Below are 18,499 nucleotides of genomic sequence, written 5' to 3'. Positions count from 1 at the left end.
GCTGCATTTCTTCTTTTACCCTTGTATTTCACTGCCTCACTGTCCTAAATCTCTGCCTTCCCTCTGCATGCTGTTGGCACTGGGTGGCACTGGTCCTTTTGGGACATCATCCCAGCCTACAGGAATGTCACAGGCAGCAGCAGCCTCACTTCTGTACCTGGACATTTGCAAGTGAGCAGCCACTGCCCAGCACCTTCAAGTTCTCTCTCTATCTCACTGAATTGATATTAATCACTGACACTATCCCTGCAGGACACCTCCTGCAGTATAATCATGCCTTTGAAGCTGTGGCAACTGGCAGAAGGGCTGAGCTCTGGGCAGGCTGCAGCTTTGTCTCATAAATCTCCTTGCAGCCCAGACACAGCACCACCTTAAAATCTCTGTGCCTTTACTCCAAGTCTTCACTTTTCCTGAGAGAAAGAACCTTAGAGAGTCCCCTTGCAGACTGTCACATTTCTGAAGAGCACTGGTGTTTTCTCTGCATCTTCTGAACCCTCTAGATATCCCCCTGAGATGAGCAAAACTCACCTCTGAATGCAGAGATGGAAAATGCCTGTTATGTTGAACTGCCTGAGAAGGCTTGTTTTTTCTTTTTTAGTAAGTCACACACTGAAATATTCCTTCTTAAGAAAAAAAGAAAAAAAAAAATTAAGCAAATCACCCTGACCTTGAGTGGGTGCCAAAGATGGTCCTGTGGCAGCATCAGGAAATCAGCTCATCTCTCTTCAGATGCTACCCATGTATGGCTTGCAATGCCAGAATGCTCTCTCCTAGCAGACTTTATGATTATAAGACACTTTCTAAAGCAAAACAATTGCTTCTGAATGGCTGTAAATAAGCTGAGGGAATGCAAAGTGGCTCCTGTCATTCCTAGGTATGCCAGTATCTTTCTGCAGGGAGCAAGAAGTCAAGTGTTTCCAAAAAGAGCATCCCTAGTATGCCAAATTATCTTCAAGCTTGGCTTCTGCAATGAAGGATCATTCCTCACTCCCATCACTTTATATTAATAAGGAGAGTACACCAAAAAAGAGCCCATCTGCTCAAACCTTGTTCCAGAATGCCTTCCAACAGGAGAGACCTTCTCTTCTGCAGAATCATTAATGTGTCAAAAATCATTGTAACAGCAAAACATGTGAGTCCTTACTGTAACAGAGAAGTATGTGAAGAAGAAAGTGAAAAGAAATACAAAAGAAAGGTGCACTCTCAGACAAGAACCAAATCCTGCAGCTCAATGAGTCCGTTTTGTCCTGAGCTATCAATCAAAGCAAACCAAGTCAGGTAAGAACCCAGACTTCAAGAACCTGGGACTGCAAATGACCAGTAACTTTTTTTTTTTTTTTTTTGGTACAGTTGTACAGAATTTCTTTGCAATATTTTTTTGCATCAGCCCTATCCCACTGCTGGAGCACATTCTGAATGTAAATGACCCTTTACAACTCATTGGAAAGCTCAGTCCTAGCAGAGAGACAGATGCTCTAAGTGGATGCTTGAGCTTTAGAGAACTTTCAGAGTAGAAACTGATTTAAAGGTTTGGAGGACATGCTGTGTAGTGACAAATACCAAAACTCCAATTAAAGATATGATTCAGGGATGACCTGATCACAATTTACAAGGGCCAAAACATCAGTAATGGAATATTTAGCCTAGCAAACAGAAGCATAAATCTGAAGGAGGAAGCTGAAGCTAGGCAAATTTGGACTGGAGAAAAGAACCAATGAAGTCACCATGAGGAAGATACCACAAATTTATATGTCACCCTTTGCTTGTTGAACTGGGATAATGAATTAGGAGACTGCTAATGGCTGAGGAAATCTATTAGTCTAGCACCTTTTTACTAAGACTTAAGCAAACACATTTTACTTTCTGATGGCTGTAACATAATCTGTCAGTTACCTGATACCCAGTGATTTTTTTCTTAGCCACAGTAAGTCACTCATACTTTTGAGCCCTCATTAGCTACTGCAAAATGCCTTCCAAGGTTGCAGTTCATATTCTCCAGGGTGGGCATTTCTTGTATGAAAAAAGAGATTACCTTCTTTTACATGAGATGCTGTAATTCAAGCAAAAAAATAATTCAGGGTATTGCTGTGTCTTTTGCTATCAGTAATTCAGATGAGATAATGTTGTGTTTCTTCTGCTTAATAATTTTTGAATTGGGACAGAAAAGCTGTTTGTAAGTAAAATGCAGACCTCAGAAATTTCACTGATTCCTCTGCCTGGAAAACCGTTTTTTCATGAGCCTACTTGCATCAATCACTCAGAAAGAGGAAAGATCTAACTGTCATAATTTTAGAAAAAAAAAAGATAAAGATAACTTAGGACATCTCTTTCCAACGTAAGAAAATTTTTGCAAGACCAGGCATCCTGAGATCTTACCAGGACAAGAAGCTGGTGTTGTACACATTCTTTTGGAAATTCCCACAAAACAGAATTTCCAATCAGCTGGTGGTGCAAACCTGTGAAGTGCTGATCTTGATACTACCTGCAGTAAGCAAAACTTCAAGGGGGCAGAAGACTGAAACTAGAACTAAGGGTGATTAAAAACAAACCTGACAGCTTCCAAAATGATGAGAAATTGAGAACCACATTTTAACCCCAGGAAAGCTGATGAGGGCATCGATGGTGGGAATGAAACCACTGACACACAGCCAGTGCCACATATCACACTTCTGCTTCTTCCAGTGGTACCCAGCATGGGAAGAGCACACAGTGCAGGATCCACACGTGCTGCATTGCTTTAGAGGAGCTGAGCTCTGCCTGTGCTGGGAGAACTTTGCCCCCCAGTAATGTGGACACCCTTTTTTGACAGCCAGTTAGGGAGGGTATCCTTTCTTCACTGGCTGCACCAGCTGATGGACTCAGGTCACTGTATCTCAGCATTGATGGTGCAGAAGTTGTCCCTTCTGGGTTTGTTTTTTTTTGGAAAAAATCAGAGAGGCCTATTTTAACCATGGGTGAATGGAATCAAACCAGGACATTTTGCCTGCACAAGCCACTTCTCTGGCAAAGCCACTGTGCTGGTACCTTCCAAAGACATCACAACTGCTTGCAAAATGAAACTCTGACCCAGCACTGACACAATGCTGATGTAAAATGGCACAGGAAAAAATGCTTACCTTTGCTAATCAACTCTGGGTTTATTTTTACTTTTTCCTTGCAATCCTTAGCATCAGCAGTCTCATACACTTATCTTCTCAACTTCAAATGAGAGTATTTGCAAAGGAACAACCTGGTCTAATGCACCAGGAAAAAAAAAAGACTAAAACACTATCTGTGGCAGCTGTCTTTCATACTTTTCTTTTAAAGAAGGGTCACATGAATGTCACTTATTTTAAGATAAAGATTTTCCTCTGCCCAAGAGACTTGATGTTCTCCCACTACTGACAGTAGTCAGTCTGTATCCCTAGTACAAGACAAACAGGTATACAAAGCCAAGGTTATGAGGAAAAAGCCTGTAACATCAAAAGAAAGAAATCCCAGAAGTTTCTAAGCTTGCTTTTCTGAAAGTATTGACTGTATTTTTTTTTTCTTTGTGGTTGCTAGACTGATGCATTCAAAGACTAAGAACAAAGCTTCGAAAATAAGACTTACAAAATCAAACACTTCTTAGAGTTGCCAAAACTCTTTGAGTTCCAAAAAGAAAAGTAGGCATGCACGGGGTGGAGGGAAGGGAGAAATATGACTTCAGCCCCCCAGCACTGGGACACCAGGCAAATATCCAGGCTGGCAGTTGGTAAAAGATAATTTGGGTAACTCTATTGGTTGGGAATCAGGTTTTCATGAGTTTGCAAAAGCCATAGAAAATATCAAATTTCCCTTAAGGAGAGGCAGGAATGCCCAGAGGAACCCTTTCCCCAGCAGTGATACTGCAGATAGACCTTTGTGGGCTGGGCAAGGTGGAGCAGCCAAGACAATCTGTGCCTTTAACAGGCATAGCAGATTGAGAGAAAGATGTTTGCCCATGGCCTAAAGTGTGGAACAGTTTCATTTTGTTTGTGAACACAGATACATTATTGTCTCACCTTGGTAACAGCAATTTCACTGCAAAAGAAAGCTGTTCCTGCTAGGAAACACAAGCTTTCATTTGCTGCTGCTTGTCAAATTCTGCTTCGTGCTTTACTACAACTCCCTGACAGCAACCGCTGGGCAAACCAGCAGTGATTAATGCAAGCCAGTTCCTCTTTTTTTTTCATGAATTGTCTTGTGACTAGACAGGGAATTCCTCCCTGTTCAAAATGTGTCCATGGTTAATTTCTGGAGGCTTTATTCAGCATGTGCATTGGCTTGACTTCCTGATGTAACACCAGTTTAGAGCTGCTGTAACTGGGCAGCAGTGCACTGCTGCTTGGTTTTTTGGCTGGATGTAGCTCTGAACAAGCATATAGAAAAAAAATATGAATTTTAGTGGGGTTATCCATAAATATTTTCCAACATTTGCTTCTAACGTGTTCGATATTTTTTTCCCCATGGGTAAGGACTTTTTTCCCCATGGGAAAGGACCCTAAGAAGGTTAGGCAGTGTTGCAAGAGGTAGGTATTTAAAACTCAGCCCCTCACTCCAACTAGTGCAGGTAACTTGGTGGCTATGAACCAGCTGAAGCCTCACTTGACTGGTTTGAGGCAGAGCCTGACCCAGTCAGGGTTGGGAGCCTCATCTTCATATGGGATCAGAGTCCCCAGAGTAGGAATCCACCAGTCAGCACAGAACAGAAAAAATAATTCATTAGGGAATGTTCAGACACTTGCAGATTTTAGTCCTTAATTTATTCTCTTATGACCCAGTATTGCAGAATGAGCCACTTCCACAAAATTGGGCTGTTTTCCAGGCACGTGGGTTGCACATGAGGGTACACGTCTGTGTGTGGGCAATGCACACCCTGTCATCTTAGGAGTTGTCTACAGGGAAAATTGTGGGGTGTTTAAGGTCTTTCCACTAAGAGTATGAGTCAGAGTCAGTGGGAATAAATTACAGCACGTTACACTCTCTGAAGGGTCTAACCCAGCAAAGAGATGTCCATAGAAGGGGATAAAACCTACTGTAATCTCTTGGATCAGAGCGTCCACACTATGGTTTAACCCTAATCCCTTATAACATCCCCAGCCATCCCCACATAGTGAGGCTTGCTGCTTCCTCACTGCCATATCATCTCAGAACCATGGAATCTTTATGGCCTTTTTGCCATTCTCCTTGCTGAGCCAGTCAGTGAGTAGCTCCTGTGTGTGTGCAGCACATCCCAGAAACTGAGTTGGCTTCTGGTGCCAGCACCTGCCTGAGTACATAGCAGAATCAGAGCTGGTTCTGCACTGAGAAGGGCCTTCTTACCCCTGGGAGATACTATTTTTTAATTAAGAACAGTTTCCCTACATTGTCTGATTATCCTCTACTTTTTTTTTTTTTTTTAATTATTTGTTTTAAATCCCTCTCTCTTGGAGTTTGGCTCTTATACAATGCTAAGTTTTAAGGAGCAGAAAAGACCAAAGGAAAGAGCTTGAATTCCTTTCAAGCTGTTTCTACTTCTCCCCCCCCCAGATCAAAGCTGCTTGAAAAGCACAGCCAGTAACAGTGGATTCTGGTGGTCCCATTAGAACCAGGGTCCCAGGGACACAAAGTAAGCTGCAGATGCTCCCTGTGGAGAAGCTGGGGAAATGGAAAGCTTTTTGCTCTGGGTTAATTATTTATAACCTGTGTTGGCTGAATATGCAGCCTCTTCCAGCCACCTCTGTCCTCTCAGCATTTGTGAAAAGGCTAAGAAAACAAATTAAAGATGGGGAAAGTGTGCTTTTTCAGGCTGGAAGTGGAAAAGTGTGGTATTATAAGAGAGAAGAAAATGTCCTTCAAAACTCCAACACCTGAGTATCATCTACCTCATGTCTTTAATGTATTTATTCTTATGAAAAGGTGCAGAGAGAAGAGCTGATATAATTTTCATTTAGCCTTCTGCACTGGTATACATAGACACCCAGACATGCACACTCCAGTTACTCCAGATTGCTTCCCTGCTCAATTTTAATGAAGGGACTTCCATAAACATGAGGACCAGGACCTGGGTCCTCAACAACAACAAAGAATAATTTTTCAGAAATTAGCAACTGAACTTATTTGCTGCTCTACAGTTCACGTGTCTCCCCTTGCACAACATAACATTTTTAACTTTGTAATTACATGGTAGGAGCCCAGTGCAGAAGTGCAGGGTCAGTCTCAGGGCATCTGGGGATAATTATGTGGCCATTTTTGTCTTGTAAATTACAGAGTTATCTTGGGACTGAAAGAAGGAGGACAGCAGCAACTGCTTGACTAATTGGTAGTTTAAAGTTTAATTACCCCAGGCCTGAAGTGCTGCCTGGCAGACACAGCTGTGGGAGGGAAGAAGGGTTCCAGCCCCCACTCATGGATCAGCCCACACAGACACAGTGGGTCCTGGGGGATCAACCCCAGACCGCCCACACCAACCCATTCCCTGCTGTGCATCCCCCTGGATACATCTGGGGAGAAGAGAGTAGGAAATCTGCTGTGGAAAACATCCAACTGCCCTATGGATTGGGGCAGCTCTCTCTTACCTCCCTAGGCAGAAAATTCTCCATTCTCCCAAGAGAGGACAGCATATTGCTCCAGAAGGATGTCCCTGCTGCTGACCAATACTGCTCTGTTCTCAGGCAGTACATCCCTGCATTAGAGGGAGAATCCTTTCCTTAAAGAAATCTTTATGTGCAATTAATTCCTTAGGGTAATGACAGTCAGATTTGACTTAGCACCAAATTGCAGAATAGGTACAGGTTTTATTTTTACTCTAAGGTCAGAGGGATCTTGGTGCATCATCATTAACAAGTCTACTTGTAGTGGAAGCTCTCAGGATGGCTGTGAAATGCTTCATTTAGGGAACACATACTGAAATGTGGGTAAAACTTGTTAGAAAATTAAAGTTGCTACCAATAGTCAAAAACTTCTTGCAGGGCTGACTAAAAAAAGCCAGGATCCCAGGTGGCCATGGCATGCAAAAAAAAAAATCATTACCACAAGATGAACTAATTGGTAGCTGGTTAATTGGCTCTGAAAAGATGCAGATGAAGATGGAGGAAAAAACCAAACCAAACCAAAACCAACCAACCAAAAAGAAAACCAAGAAACAAAAGACAAACAGCCTTGGAGATAGATACCCTGCAGATAACCTTACTGGCTCAAGAGAGAAAACACTGCAATGATTGGTATTTTTTTACCCAAAAGTTAGATGAGAAAGATGTCCAGCTCAGTAACTATAAATATAGTGGTTAACAAAATATGACACAGAAAAAAAAAGCAAAACCAAACCAACAACCCTACCAAGGAGGGCAACTCACCATATTTGCCAGAATGTAATGGTACCCATTCCCATTTTTTTCAAGCTTGATGATCTGCAAGATGAAAACCAAGGATATTTAGCAGAGACCAACTGAAGAAAACAAACTCCTTTTATCTGCCCTTTCTCCTCCCACATTTTCCCCCAATGAGACTGTTCAGTTGTGGACAGGAAGACCCACCAAGATAAAAGTTCACAGCCTTGATAGAGGAAAGGCAGAGCTTTCACAAATGATATTTGAGCAGCAAGTCTGAAATGAGACAGGACAAGAGTGAAGTATCTAAACCAACCTCTCTCCTATGGACTCAGGGGAAAAAAGAAACAAAACAAAACAAAATTGGTAAAGTTTTTTTGGGTTTTTTTCGTAGAAAAAGGTTAAATAAGATTGTATTTCAGACACAAAAGGACCAAAGTGGGGAGCTGGGGTCCATTTGTCCTATGAATGCAGATGAAACATCAAGCAAGACGAGACAGCTTTTTGCACATCCTTAGAGCTGGAGCCTCTGCCACAGGCACCCACCCAGGTGAGATAGCAGGAGGTTTACACTGCAGGGCAATTTTTCTCCTTTAGTGCATTGGACTACCTTCAAATCATATGTCCAGAATAAAGCTGTCTGGGCAAGTCCCAGAATATTCCCCTTGCATGTTCACTGAGATAATTTACATCTTCATGCTGTCCAAATGTATTCTCTTTGCCACTTTTTCCCCCTGATACCTGTAGAGTCAGGTTTTTATCCTCTTTTATCAACACAATTGCTTACAGTGATCTGTAACATTTGGAAGTTCCTATGTTAGCTGGAACAATTTCCCTTGTCTAGGTAGTAAAGCAGCACTTGTTGCAGTGAGCCTGTGATTATGGGAGACAGTCATAGATTAGATAGTCCCTGTCTTTTTCTCCCTTGATTAAAAAAAAATACAGCAAGAAAACAGGTAAAGATCCCATTATTCCTGCTGACTCCATTTTCCCACTGCAATGTTTCTGCATTGATTTCCAGCAGCACTGTTATGTGCTGACCAGGTTACTAGAGCCAGATACCATCTGCATTAGAGCCAATCCACATAAAGAAAGAAGGCAGTGAAAAAAAAAACCCAAACCAACATGCCTTCAGAACCTGTACAAACACCAGAATTGCCAGTTTCTGAGAGAACTGTGCTGCTTCCATGAAGTTTATTTGATGGCAACACTACCTCTTATTTCCATTGTCATATGAATTGATTCTGAACTGCTGCCTGCATTGCCAACACTCAGGCAAAATCTGCATGAAAAGCAGCAAGTCCAGAAACCTCCTCACAGCCAGAATGATAACAGAATGATTGCTGTGTCACATTTAAACAGAGATTGGTCCACCCAGGACCTCTCTCAGATATCAGGCTGGTAGCATATGTTTGAGAAGTGTCAGATAAGGGCATGCACAGACTGATCCTCCCCATGGAACAGCTCTCCCAGATTATCATGACCAGCCATTTAGGGATTTCTAAATGGATTATAAATGAGCTGACACTTGTTCTCTGCAACTGGTTCATCTGCCTTAGCTGTTCTCTGATGAAGTGCTCTTGTATGCATATTAAAACTCATCTGGTTCCCAGCATTAGTGTAGGGGCTGCAATTAGCTCCAATGAAGGCTTCATTTAGTAGCTGTTCCTTACACAACTAAAATCTGCTCCACCAGCTTCACTGCCCTGTGGTTCTCTGCACAGGAACCCCTGGCTTCTGCTGAGCAGTTTGGAGTTATCAGAAAAAACCTCTCTATACCTAAGGCCATAAAAATATAAGCTTTTATTATGGGCAGTTTTCTGAGTATCTTCTATTGCCAGATCTGAGAAGCAAAATCAGGCACAACCTGTCCCCTTCTATTCATCATCTGAGACCATCCCTTGCAGGAAGTCCCACACCTTGTGGAATGAGGGCTGGCATTGGTGCCTCCTGCTCCAACTCCCCCTTTGTTATTAAGTGTCAGAGTCAATGAACCAGAGGGCTGGCATCCAGCTTTCCCTGAGCTGTTCATCTTGCAGCCCAACCACCTGAATTATGAGGCTCACTTCCTGTGTTTTACACAGTTATTTGTGATCTTAATTTATTTTAAAATGCTTGCTCAGTCCTAATGTGTCTGGATGGTGGTAGCAAGCTGAGGTTATAATAGCATTTATCACTTAGCCTGAACGTGCTGAGTGGCTGTGTCGGGCTGCATGCTGATAGCTCACTTGGGCCACCTAGGTTTCATTACCCTCTTCTTAATGGGCCAGTTTGACATCTATTAGAGAGAAATCCTCTCAGAGTGAAACAGTGGCAAAGGAGAAATTCCAGTTATTCATTTTAATGAGAGACAAGGAAGAAAAAATATAGGGCTTTGATGGAATACAACCCACTGCTTACTTATCCCATTAAGGCTACACAGCATGGCCCTGTGGGTATCCTGCCCTGAATCAAGGCCTGGCTCATAAATGACAGATACCTCAGCAAAGATAAATCCTCCCCTTGAGACATGACAGAGAACTTTCCAAGAAAGAGACCAGGTCATTTCCCCACAGATGATTAACACATTGAGCAATGGCTCCTCTGTTGCTACAGTCTTCAGAATGTGAGCATGGCCTTGTTGGAGTCATCCATAGGTATTCATATCATATCTATGGATTCAGGAGAAGATATTAAAGTGTGTGGAAGCAGCAGGGTGTGTGTGTGAGGGACTGATGGTAAACAGCCAACTCCAGCTCTTCCGTTCACTGGGAAGCACAAATCCACAGAAAAAAAAGAGACAGGCTTGTTGGGGAAAAAGATAAATGCATTAAAATATCCCTGAGAGGCTGAGGAAGTTCTCTGAACCTCAGGCACTGAAAGAAAAAGGGCAAACAGAGCAGTGACAACCACGCAGGGGTCACAAGTGTGGTGAGCTGAGAGCCCTGCTGCCAGCCTTGGGTTTAAGTTCTGGCTGAATTTCATGACACTGAGCTAAACACTTTGACCCCCTCCTCTCATCTGCACCCTGTGAAAGACCTGGCATCCCCTTCTGATGCCAGGGTAACTACCTCTGCTCTGAGAAAGCTCTGGGGACTCAGAACAAGAAAGCAAACAAGGATGAAAATGGACTACATGGGTCTGAAAAAGTTATCCACAGCTCTGTTCCAAACAGGAGTGTTGCCTCCTAGGCACAGACATCTGTCAGAATTGCTCTGTCTTTAATGTAGGAAAAGACAACATTGTCCCTCCTTTCCCTGGGAATAGTTTTGTTTTGTTTTGTTTTTACAGCACTGAAAAACAAATAATCACATGGTCTGGAATTTTAGTGTTCTTGTGAAAAACTTTACCTATAGCTAAGTTTAACTCCTGCTCCAGTTACGTGAAGGAGTTTGTAAGAAAGACTTATTTTCTGTTCATGTCAGGAAAACTAGATAATATTTGACTACAGAACTTGACTTTCTGTTAGACAAGCCAGGCTTTAAAAACCCAACATCATTAGCCCTAGAAATCTAAAAATACCTTCTAGAAAAGCCTGCAGAAAAGGCAAATTCACTGCCTGGGTCTTGTAAAAAAATTCTTCCACTGCACCAACTCCATGGTCAGAGAGAAGACTTTATCCTCTCGAATGACATGGTCTCTCCTTCATGAGCACGACAAAACATGCTACATGGTTTTTTTATTATATGTAATAAAATAACACCCAGAGTCAGCCAACAAGGATGGATTGTGCTCACTGCTGAGCTGTGCAGCTGGTGAAATGGCACAGACAGTGAGCAGCTGAGGTGTGAGACAGGAGATGACAGGTAGCTCAGGCAACGTGAAGTGTGAAGCACGAGGTAGGAGTGAGCTGGTTTTAAGAAATGTGATACTGGCAGTCCCAGTGCACCCTTCTAAGCCATGTGGGACAGGAGTCCTGGTGCTGGGGAAAGCCTTGGCCCTAGGTGTGAAGGGGAAAGATATTAAGGCTGGAGTTGAGGACAGGACACATGTGGACTGATCCATGGGTCTGTATTGGTCTCCTATCCATAGAACTCCACATTCTGGACTCAAGGGAAACATTAAGGGAGACACAGAGGAAAGAGGATGGGGAAAATCTGTGTTTGCACTACTGGGTGACCTATCTAGATTGTGGATGAGTAAGACAGGGCACACAACCTGGCTGCTGAGTCTTCTGTTGCATATCCCATATGCCTTGTGGTCATGAGCTGACAACAGTCAGGAGATGGCTAGGAATGAAGTTGTCTCTCTTGCTGTGAAGCATAAGAGAGTTGGAAACATGCAATCCAGGTACAGCTTGGATACCCTAGGAGGACGCTGAGACCCAGCCTCATCTGAAGATAGTGCTCCTGAGGAAACTACAGATGTACCATAAAGTTTCTTCATCTCTGTAGTGCTGGCAGTGGCTGTGAGAGCTTGGTGCAGCACACGGAGGCTGGAGGACCAGGAGCCTGGCAGTGCCTATTCACACCTCCACCCTAACTCACAGAAGGTGGAAAACCCAGCAAAACCTCAGCAGAATAAAGAACTGTCATGTCTTGTTCCTGCTGCTTGGAAGAATTAGCACAATGCAGACTTGCTGGGGAGTAGGGGGGTGTAAAGGGCTCAGCAAAAGCACATGAATACATGGGAGCTCCTAGTAAATGACTTTACAGTTTTCACATTAAAACAAGAGAGAAATGCCTCCAATCTCTGCAGGCTGCTGCCATACACACACACACACAGTAAGAGCTGCAATGAGACATGGATCAGACAAGAATCTGGAGGAGAACTTCTCCAGGGGAAAGATCCCTTCTTGTTCTCCATGTAAGACCCCTTCCTGAAGACCCACACCAACACGACCTTGTTAAGGATGATGTTCAGCCTCTCAGTTTCACAGTCCACCACCACCAGCCTCTCTTTCTTCTTTGCAAGCTCCTGGAAGAGCACACGGTAGCCCTCTTCGGTTGTTGTCATGATGTTGACAGCTGTCACCTGCCAGTTCTTCTCAGCTGCAGTGTCCAGCACTTTCTGCAGGACTGACAACCCTGTGATGGAAAGAGAGAGGGAAGAGAATAGCAGGGGGAGAACCAGGTTTCAGTTGTGCAATGGCATCTTTCCATCCTTCTAACAGTCTGCAGAACCACCTCAAGCCAGGCTGGATACAGCCTCACAAGAGAACTACAGAGATCACCAAACAGCCCAGTATCTTACCCAAACGCAGCTGGGCTAGAATTTATGACTCTTGCTTTTTCTGCCCTAGCACAGGAAAATAGAATGATTCCAGGCCCAATGTTCCTTTTTAAATGGCAGATCAGTTTTGTTGATCAGGCCCTTCTGTGGGATTCAGATAAGAGTTCTAATCCCCATCTTCTTGTCTGTCACTACCCAAATCACTTGATTTCTTTGGGCCATAGTTCCCTTCTCATCTTTGATCTGTTTAGGTTTTATGCTCCTAGGGTCAGGGACACCCTCAGCATTCACAATGTATCTTATCAGATCTTCAGCAGCATCTCATCAGAAAATTTCATTATTTTTAAAAAAGGTCTTGCCTAAATTACATGCATGCTTTTTCAGAGAGTAGTCAGAACCACTCTGGAATCCTGCTAAACAACTTTGCCAACTGCAGTTCTTTCAGCATAACCATGCTTTGGGAGAACAGAAAGCAGGGTGGGATGCTTTTACACCTTGTCCTTGTCTCTTAAGGTCATCCTGTCCCTGCAAGAGCTAATATTAGCTTTCAGGGCAGCTGTGAATCACCCTTACCTCTGAGCTGTCCTCCACAAGCCCATTTTGTTCTCAGTCTACAAGCTGAGCTTGTAGAGCTTTAGAGGCATCTGGGAGTTGAGAAAACTGAATCACAGAGCGATGAGGTCTCTACCTCAGTTCATGGCTTAGAAAATTAGGTAATATATTCCAAGAAACCCAAAAAAAGGCTTTTTTACTTTACACAGACAACTATCACTCACTAACACAGGGAACTTGGATCACAGTTGCATGTGGGCTCAGGTGAGACCTGAGTATCTGTCAGTTCACACCCATGAACATGGGCCTTGCTGGCCTCAGGATGGACAGACTTGATAAGGGGACCCATTCAATACAAAGTGTCCCCATTTGAAACTCAGATTCATACATTAAAAATCTCCCTCGTGTTCATGGGGTTCAGGCCTGACCTTGTGAACAAGCATACTGGGTCAGGCTAATGCTTCATCTAGAGCAATTCCCACCTTAGGCAGTAAAGGATATTTAGAAAAGGAACAGTGAACAGGGAAGGCATAAGGTGACCCTTCCTCTAGCCACCCTCTTGGACTCCAGCAACATGGAGTAAGAGGCTTTATTGATGCAGAGACTACATTTAGATGACAGTGTTTAATTTCCTGGTAACTCTTCCTCTGTACTTCTGACTTACCCCGGTCAGCATCATAAATGTACACAAACTTCTGCCAACTGTAGTGCTCGATGACACTGATGAGAGCATCCTGGAGCTCTGGGCGAAGCTGGAGAACAAACTGGTTGGATGTTTCAACAGGGAAGCTTGGTGTTATGAAGCAGACGTGGAGAGCCCCGCAGAAAGAAGTGAGCATGTTGACAGTCCTTCTCTCATAAAACCCAAAGATGGCATAGACACCCTTGGAGAACTGTGAGCAGACTGGAGGGACAGAGAGAAAAGATTTGAGGGCAGAAGGACAAGGAAGTTGCTCAGGGAAGTTACCAAAATGAACATTTTCCACCAGATCAGCTGCAGGCTCTCTGGACTAGATCGTTTTCCTAGAGGCCTGGGGGTTGGTGAATGCAACCTGTGAAGAACAGGGCTTGTGGCCATAGGGGTGCTCTGCCCTTCATCTCCACAGACCTGCTTTGCTTTGACAGGCAGAAGTGACACAGGAGAGCAAATTCAGCATCCTGAAGACTGCTGAAGGTTTGCTGCTTCTGGAATGTGTTACCTGAACAAGGGAACCCTGAGCCCAAATGGTTCACCAAGCCCTGCCTGCCTGGGATGGCAGCTGTCTGGCCTCTTTCTTTTGGAAGAAGGCAGCTTCAGCTAGAGTTTGCTGTTGCAGCCCTGTGTGCATTCAAGGAGCAGGGGGAAAGCATTTGCATCATAGCACAGCCCTTTTCAGCCAACAACTTCAGAAAGAAACCATGGGTTTGGCCTCAGAAGCTGAGACCATGCTGAAGAGGGCATCTCAGCAAAGGTTCAATACACAGCTTAATAACAGAGCTACAGGAAGGTTTGTCCCTGGGCATGAGCTGCTGGCACTTAAGTCAGATCCTCTTACACCAGGGGTGCATTGGTACTTTGGGACATCTCTGTAGTAATTTCTGGTTTCCTCACAAAGCCATGGTGGGGATGGCTCTTGGCCCAGAGCAGCAGTGGTGGTGTCCAGGGAGGTCTTCATCACTAAGCTCTGAAGGTGTATGCTGGGTTCTCCAGTGGCTATTTGTGTCTGATCCAACCAGCTGGCACTGTGCTGTGCAGGGAGGGCTCTCTCAGGTCAGAGCCCTTCTCGGAAGGGCACTTAATGAGATCATGGGAACTGCTGGAAAAGTGCCTCAGGATCTCAGTGAGACAGAGAGTTCACACTTTGGGTTGTAAAACTTAGCTCCTGAGACAGTCAGGCTCGTTTAATATCATCCCTTTTTATGGCACATCCCAAGTTACCATCAATAAATCTCCAAGCCAGAGGTGGTGGCAGTGACAATGTTTTTCCCTGTGTCAGAACTCCTGGCACTAGTGTCTCCTCTTGTTATCAGCCTGACTCTGAAGATTTTGGCTGTGACATTTATACTGACTCAACACTTCACACACCACTTGCCAGCTCCCCCCCCCCCCCCCCACAACAGGATGGAAGGTGAGAAGTTGAATGTGACATTTTGGGGTCCCCTGACCAGCTCTCTGCACTGCCTGGGAATCCCTTGAGCTGGTTTCTGCTGGTAGCCACTGGTACCAAACCTTCTGCATGTGTAGTTGGAGAGAGGCTCCTAAACACAAACTTACTGCATCCTGAGCTGGGCTCCATCCAAAATCTGCCCCTCCAGCAGGGACCACAAAACATCTGCAACAGGCCAACAGCTGTCCTGGATATCTTATTCCTCCCTTCTCTACTGCCAGCACCAAATATTCAGAGGCAAGAGGAAGAAATTCTCCTTCCCCATGCAAAGTGAGTCCCCACTCCCACCTCACTACCAAAATGAAGCAGACAGATTTTTGAAACTGCACAGGGTATAGAGAACTGTATCTCATTACATGGGTGAGACTTTTTCCTTCCTCTTGGAACTAAGCCCAGATTTTGGGCATCCCTTCCCAGCAGTTTGTCCCCAGGGTCACCCATCCTCTTTTCACTATTCGGTGTCTGTGATCTCACATGGCTCAGCACCCTTTTCCCCCAAGGGAATTCATATTTCTCCAGGGCAGGGACTTCTTACAAAGCCCAAACCACAATGGAAATAAAATCCTCTTCTCTTTATTTTCACAGCAACGTGTCTCTTTGCAATCAGAAATTGTGTCTGTATCAGCTGGAGTCACTGCCCTCATCATGGGACTGACACATTCAGAAAGAAAAGTAGCAGATCTGGATAGAAATAGTCTGAACATCATTTCCACGTGACTGGAGCAGTGGCTCTAATGAACAGTGCAATGCACAGTATGTAAGAGATCAGAACACGATCTCTGGAGACACAGGCTTCAGGCTCACCTAATGATTAAAGTGACATTCTCAGGGCAGCTGAACAACCCAGCACAATCAATAATCCAGACAATAAACTTAGCTGTCTTGTTTTGTTTTGTTTTAGGCAAGACATGGCTTCCTTGGATTTTATCTTCTATTTTAAATGAATCTATTATTTTTTAGATTATATTTTTTTTAACTCTGTGGCTCAGTCACACTCAGGCAGCCCTCCTACACTGTTCTCAGATACTCATCAATCCCAGCATTTGAAACAGATTGCACCAGAGACAACTGGGAGAATGAACAGAATCATTAGCAAGTTTGGAAAGTACCCCAGCTCGCTTTGTACTTTCAGACTAAGAGGAGCCATGGACAAGGCAGATAATTTATAAAAAGTCTTGCTGAGGGTTATTACCCAACAAACCACAAAGAAACTATTGTACCAATTAACCTGGAAACATGAAGAGGGTGAGAACTGCAGCCACCTTTCTGGGACTGAACCTGACATAATTTAAAACCAGTGGCTGCAAAAGAATTTAAAACTCAGGGCTATTTTAAGTTACAGATGCTTCAAATGAACTTACCCAGCAAAACTAAGAAAACGATCCTTGCTATTTATTTAATACACTAAGAGATCACTAGACTTTCTTTATGTTAATTGTTTTATTAAGCAAATTTATTAACGACTGTGCTCTCATCTGATTGTTCTGCAACTCCATAATAACGTACTATTAAGAACTATAAACCTTAGAAAAAGGAAGCAAATATTTTGACAGAGAATACCTATTCTGGGCTATAACTGTGCTATTAAATTACAATGAATTGGTAATTAATTGCAGAAAAGTTTTCTTCTAAACATGGCCTCAGAAAATACAGTTCACAATGATGGATAACCATGGCAATTACTACTACACTCACCCTGATCACTCTTATATACTTGATCAGGTTGGGATTTCAGGCTGGGACATTCCCAATGAGAGCTGCACCAAGCACTATGGATGTCCCATATCCCTCCTTCTCCAGGCACAGCATTTCTCACTGAGGCTGCCTATGAATAAAATTGGATAAAAGCTGAGGCTTTAACTTGACTGTCACCCTGTTGCACTGGAAAGAGAACCCAGAGAAGCCAGGCACCACTGTCTGCTCTTTGGACACAACTCCACAGTGCCTGTTACAGCCGGGTGAGGCCAGAGATCCTCAGACTGTTCTGAAACCACTTCTAACTTACAGTAAAAATAAAAACAGCTCTTCAAGTTAAAAAGTGACTGATGTGGTAAATTAAGAAGGATGAAGCCTCGCCTATCCCTCTGTGTAAATATAGACAGACATCATGGAGCTGGTGTGTCCTTGAACTCAGATGAGGAAGAAGCATTCATGCTTCACTCATGCTTGAAATCCCCAGATTCTAAGATTTCTAGCCCTGCAATGTACCTGAAGTTTCTTTTTTTATATGGAAATATGCAAGGTAAAACTTTTAAATTGGAGGGAAGAAACACAGATTTTATTGGAAACATATGCAGGTTAGGACACCTACTCGGCAGATGAAGAGAACCAGCTCTGGTCACCTTTGCAAATGCTTTCAAGAAAAAGAAAAATACATGTCCACAACTTAAAAAACTGTACATTTTCTCTCTGGAATAGGAAAGCAGAATAAATGTTTCAAGTCTATAAAAAATCCTGGGAGATTTTTTTTTTTTTTTGGCTAACACTCTCAACCAGACACAGAGAGATTAGATGCACAGGACTGATTTTTTCATTTAGGAGGACTGGAGATATTTTGGAACTGGAAGTTTATCTGTGTGAAAAGCAGATGTCAGATATGACAGATATATTATTTGGATTTTGGTAAAAGCAGAAGGGACACAAAGAAGTTTCTTTCAGAAATGGTCACCACAAAGAGGGGCTGAAATAGTCTTGGCATTTGAGGGAGAAAGAAAAGCAAATGGGCTGCACAGAAGGATGGGAATGAGAATTTGGTCTCCAGGAGTGAAAATGATGCAATTCTGTGGAAAATGTGCAAACAAGACTGCAAAAAGGGAACTGGTCTCCATGAACACAGCTGGAGAAGAAGCCTGGTAGGAGATCCTGCCAACTGCTCGTCTGCCATTTCCTTTAGAAGCAGAATTTTCACCATTTCAGTGAGTTTAAGACTAGTAGGGGACATCTGATAATTTCTACTGACTTTTTTTATCTCACGGACAATTAAGTTTTACCCAGTTACCCCTGGAGGGAGCCAATAATATGGTTTAGTTGACTTTCAGGAGACTCAACTGCTGTGTGTCTCTGCCAGAGAACAGAAGTAACAGAGAGTGCTAATACCCAAAGCCACAAGAGCAGTAAAAAAAACTGATTAAATGAAATATCTGCAGATGTTCCCCACAAATGACTCATGTTCTCTGTTGCAGAAAGAGATGAAAAAACAGATGGTCCCTGTCAGATCTTAGAGACCTCCATGACCCTGGAGACTGTCATATCTGAAGAGCATCTAGAAGGGAAGACACCCTCTCCAGGAAAGCTCCAATGCTGAGCTGCAGATATTGGGATGATTTTGAGCAATCTACTCTT

General features: G+C 43.5%; 1 protein-coding gene across 2 annotated transcripts in view; it reads right to left on the bottom strand.

Moving 5' to 3' along the window:
- The window catches only part of GRIA1 (glutamate ionotropic receptor AMPA type subunit 1), a 117,093-nt gene that overhangs the window by 50,221 nt on the left and 48,373 nt on the right, over positions 1–18,499 (bottom strand). For both annotated transcript variants that reach the window (XM_071758773.1, XM_071758772.1), the window contains exons 3-5: positions 13,675–13,914; positions 12,129–12,313; positions 7,335–7,388 (exon numbers count right to left, since the gene is read on the bottom strand). In XM_071758773.1, the coding sequence (XP_071614874.1) occupies positions 7,335–7,388; positions 12,129–12,313; positions 13,675–13,914 (479 nt within the window). The remainder of the gene's footprint in view (positions 1–7,334; positions 7,389–12,128; positions 12,314–13,674; positions 13,915–18,499) is intronic.

Source organism: Heliangelus exortis, chromosome 15, assembly GCF_036169615.1.
Source record: "Heliangelus exortis chromosome 15, bHelExo1.hap1, whole genome shotgun sequence".
NCBI lineage: Eukaryota > Metazoa > Chordata > Aves > Apodiformes > Trochilidae > Heliangelus > Heliangelus exortis.
The sequence above is the reverse complement of the archived record's forward strand: the minus strand, read 5'-3'. Positions and strand labels throughout refer to the sequence as shown.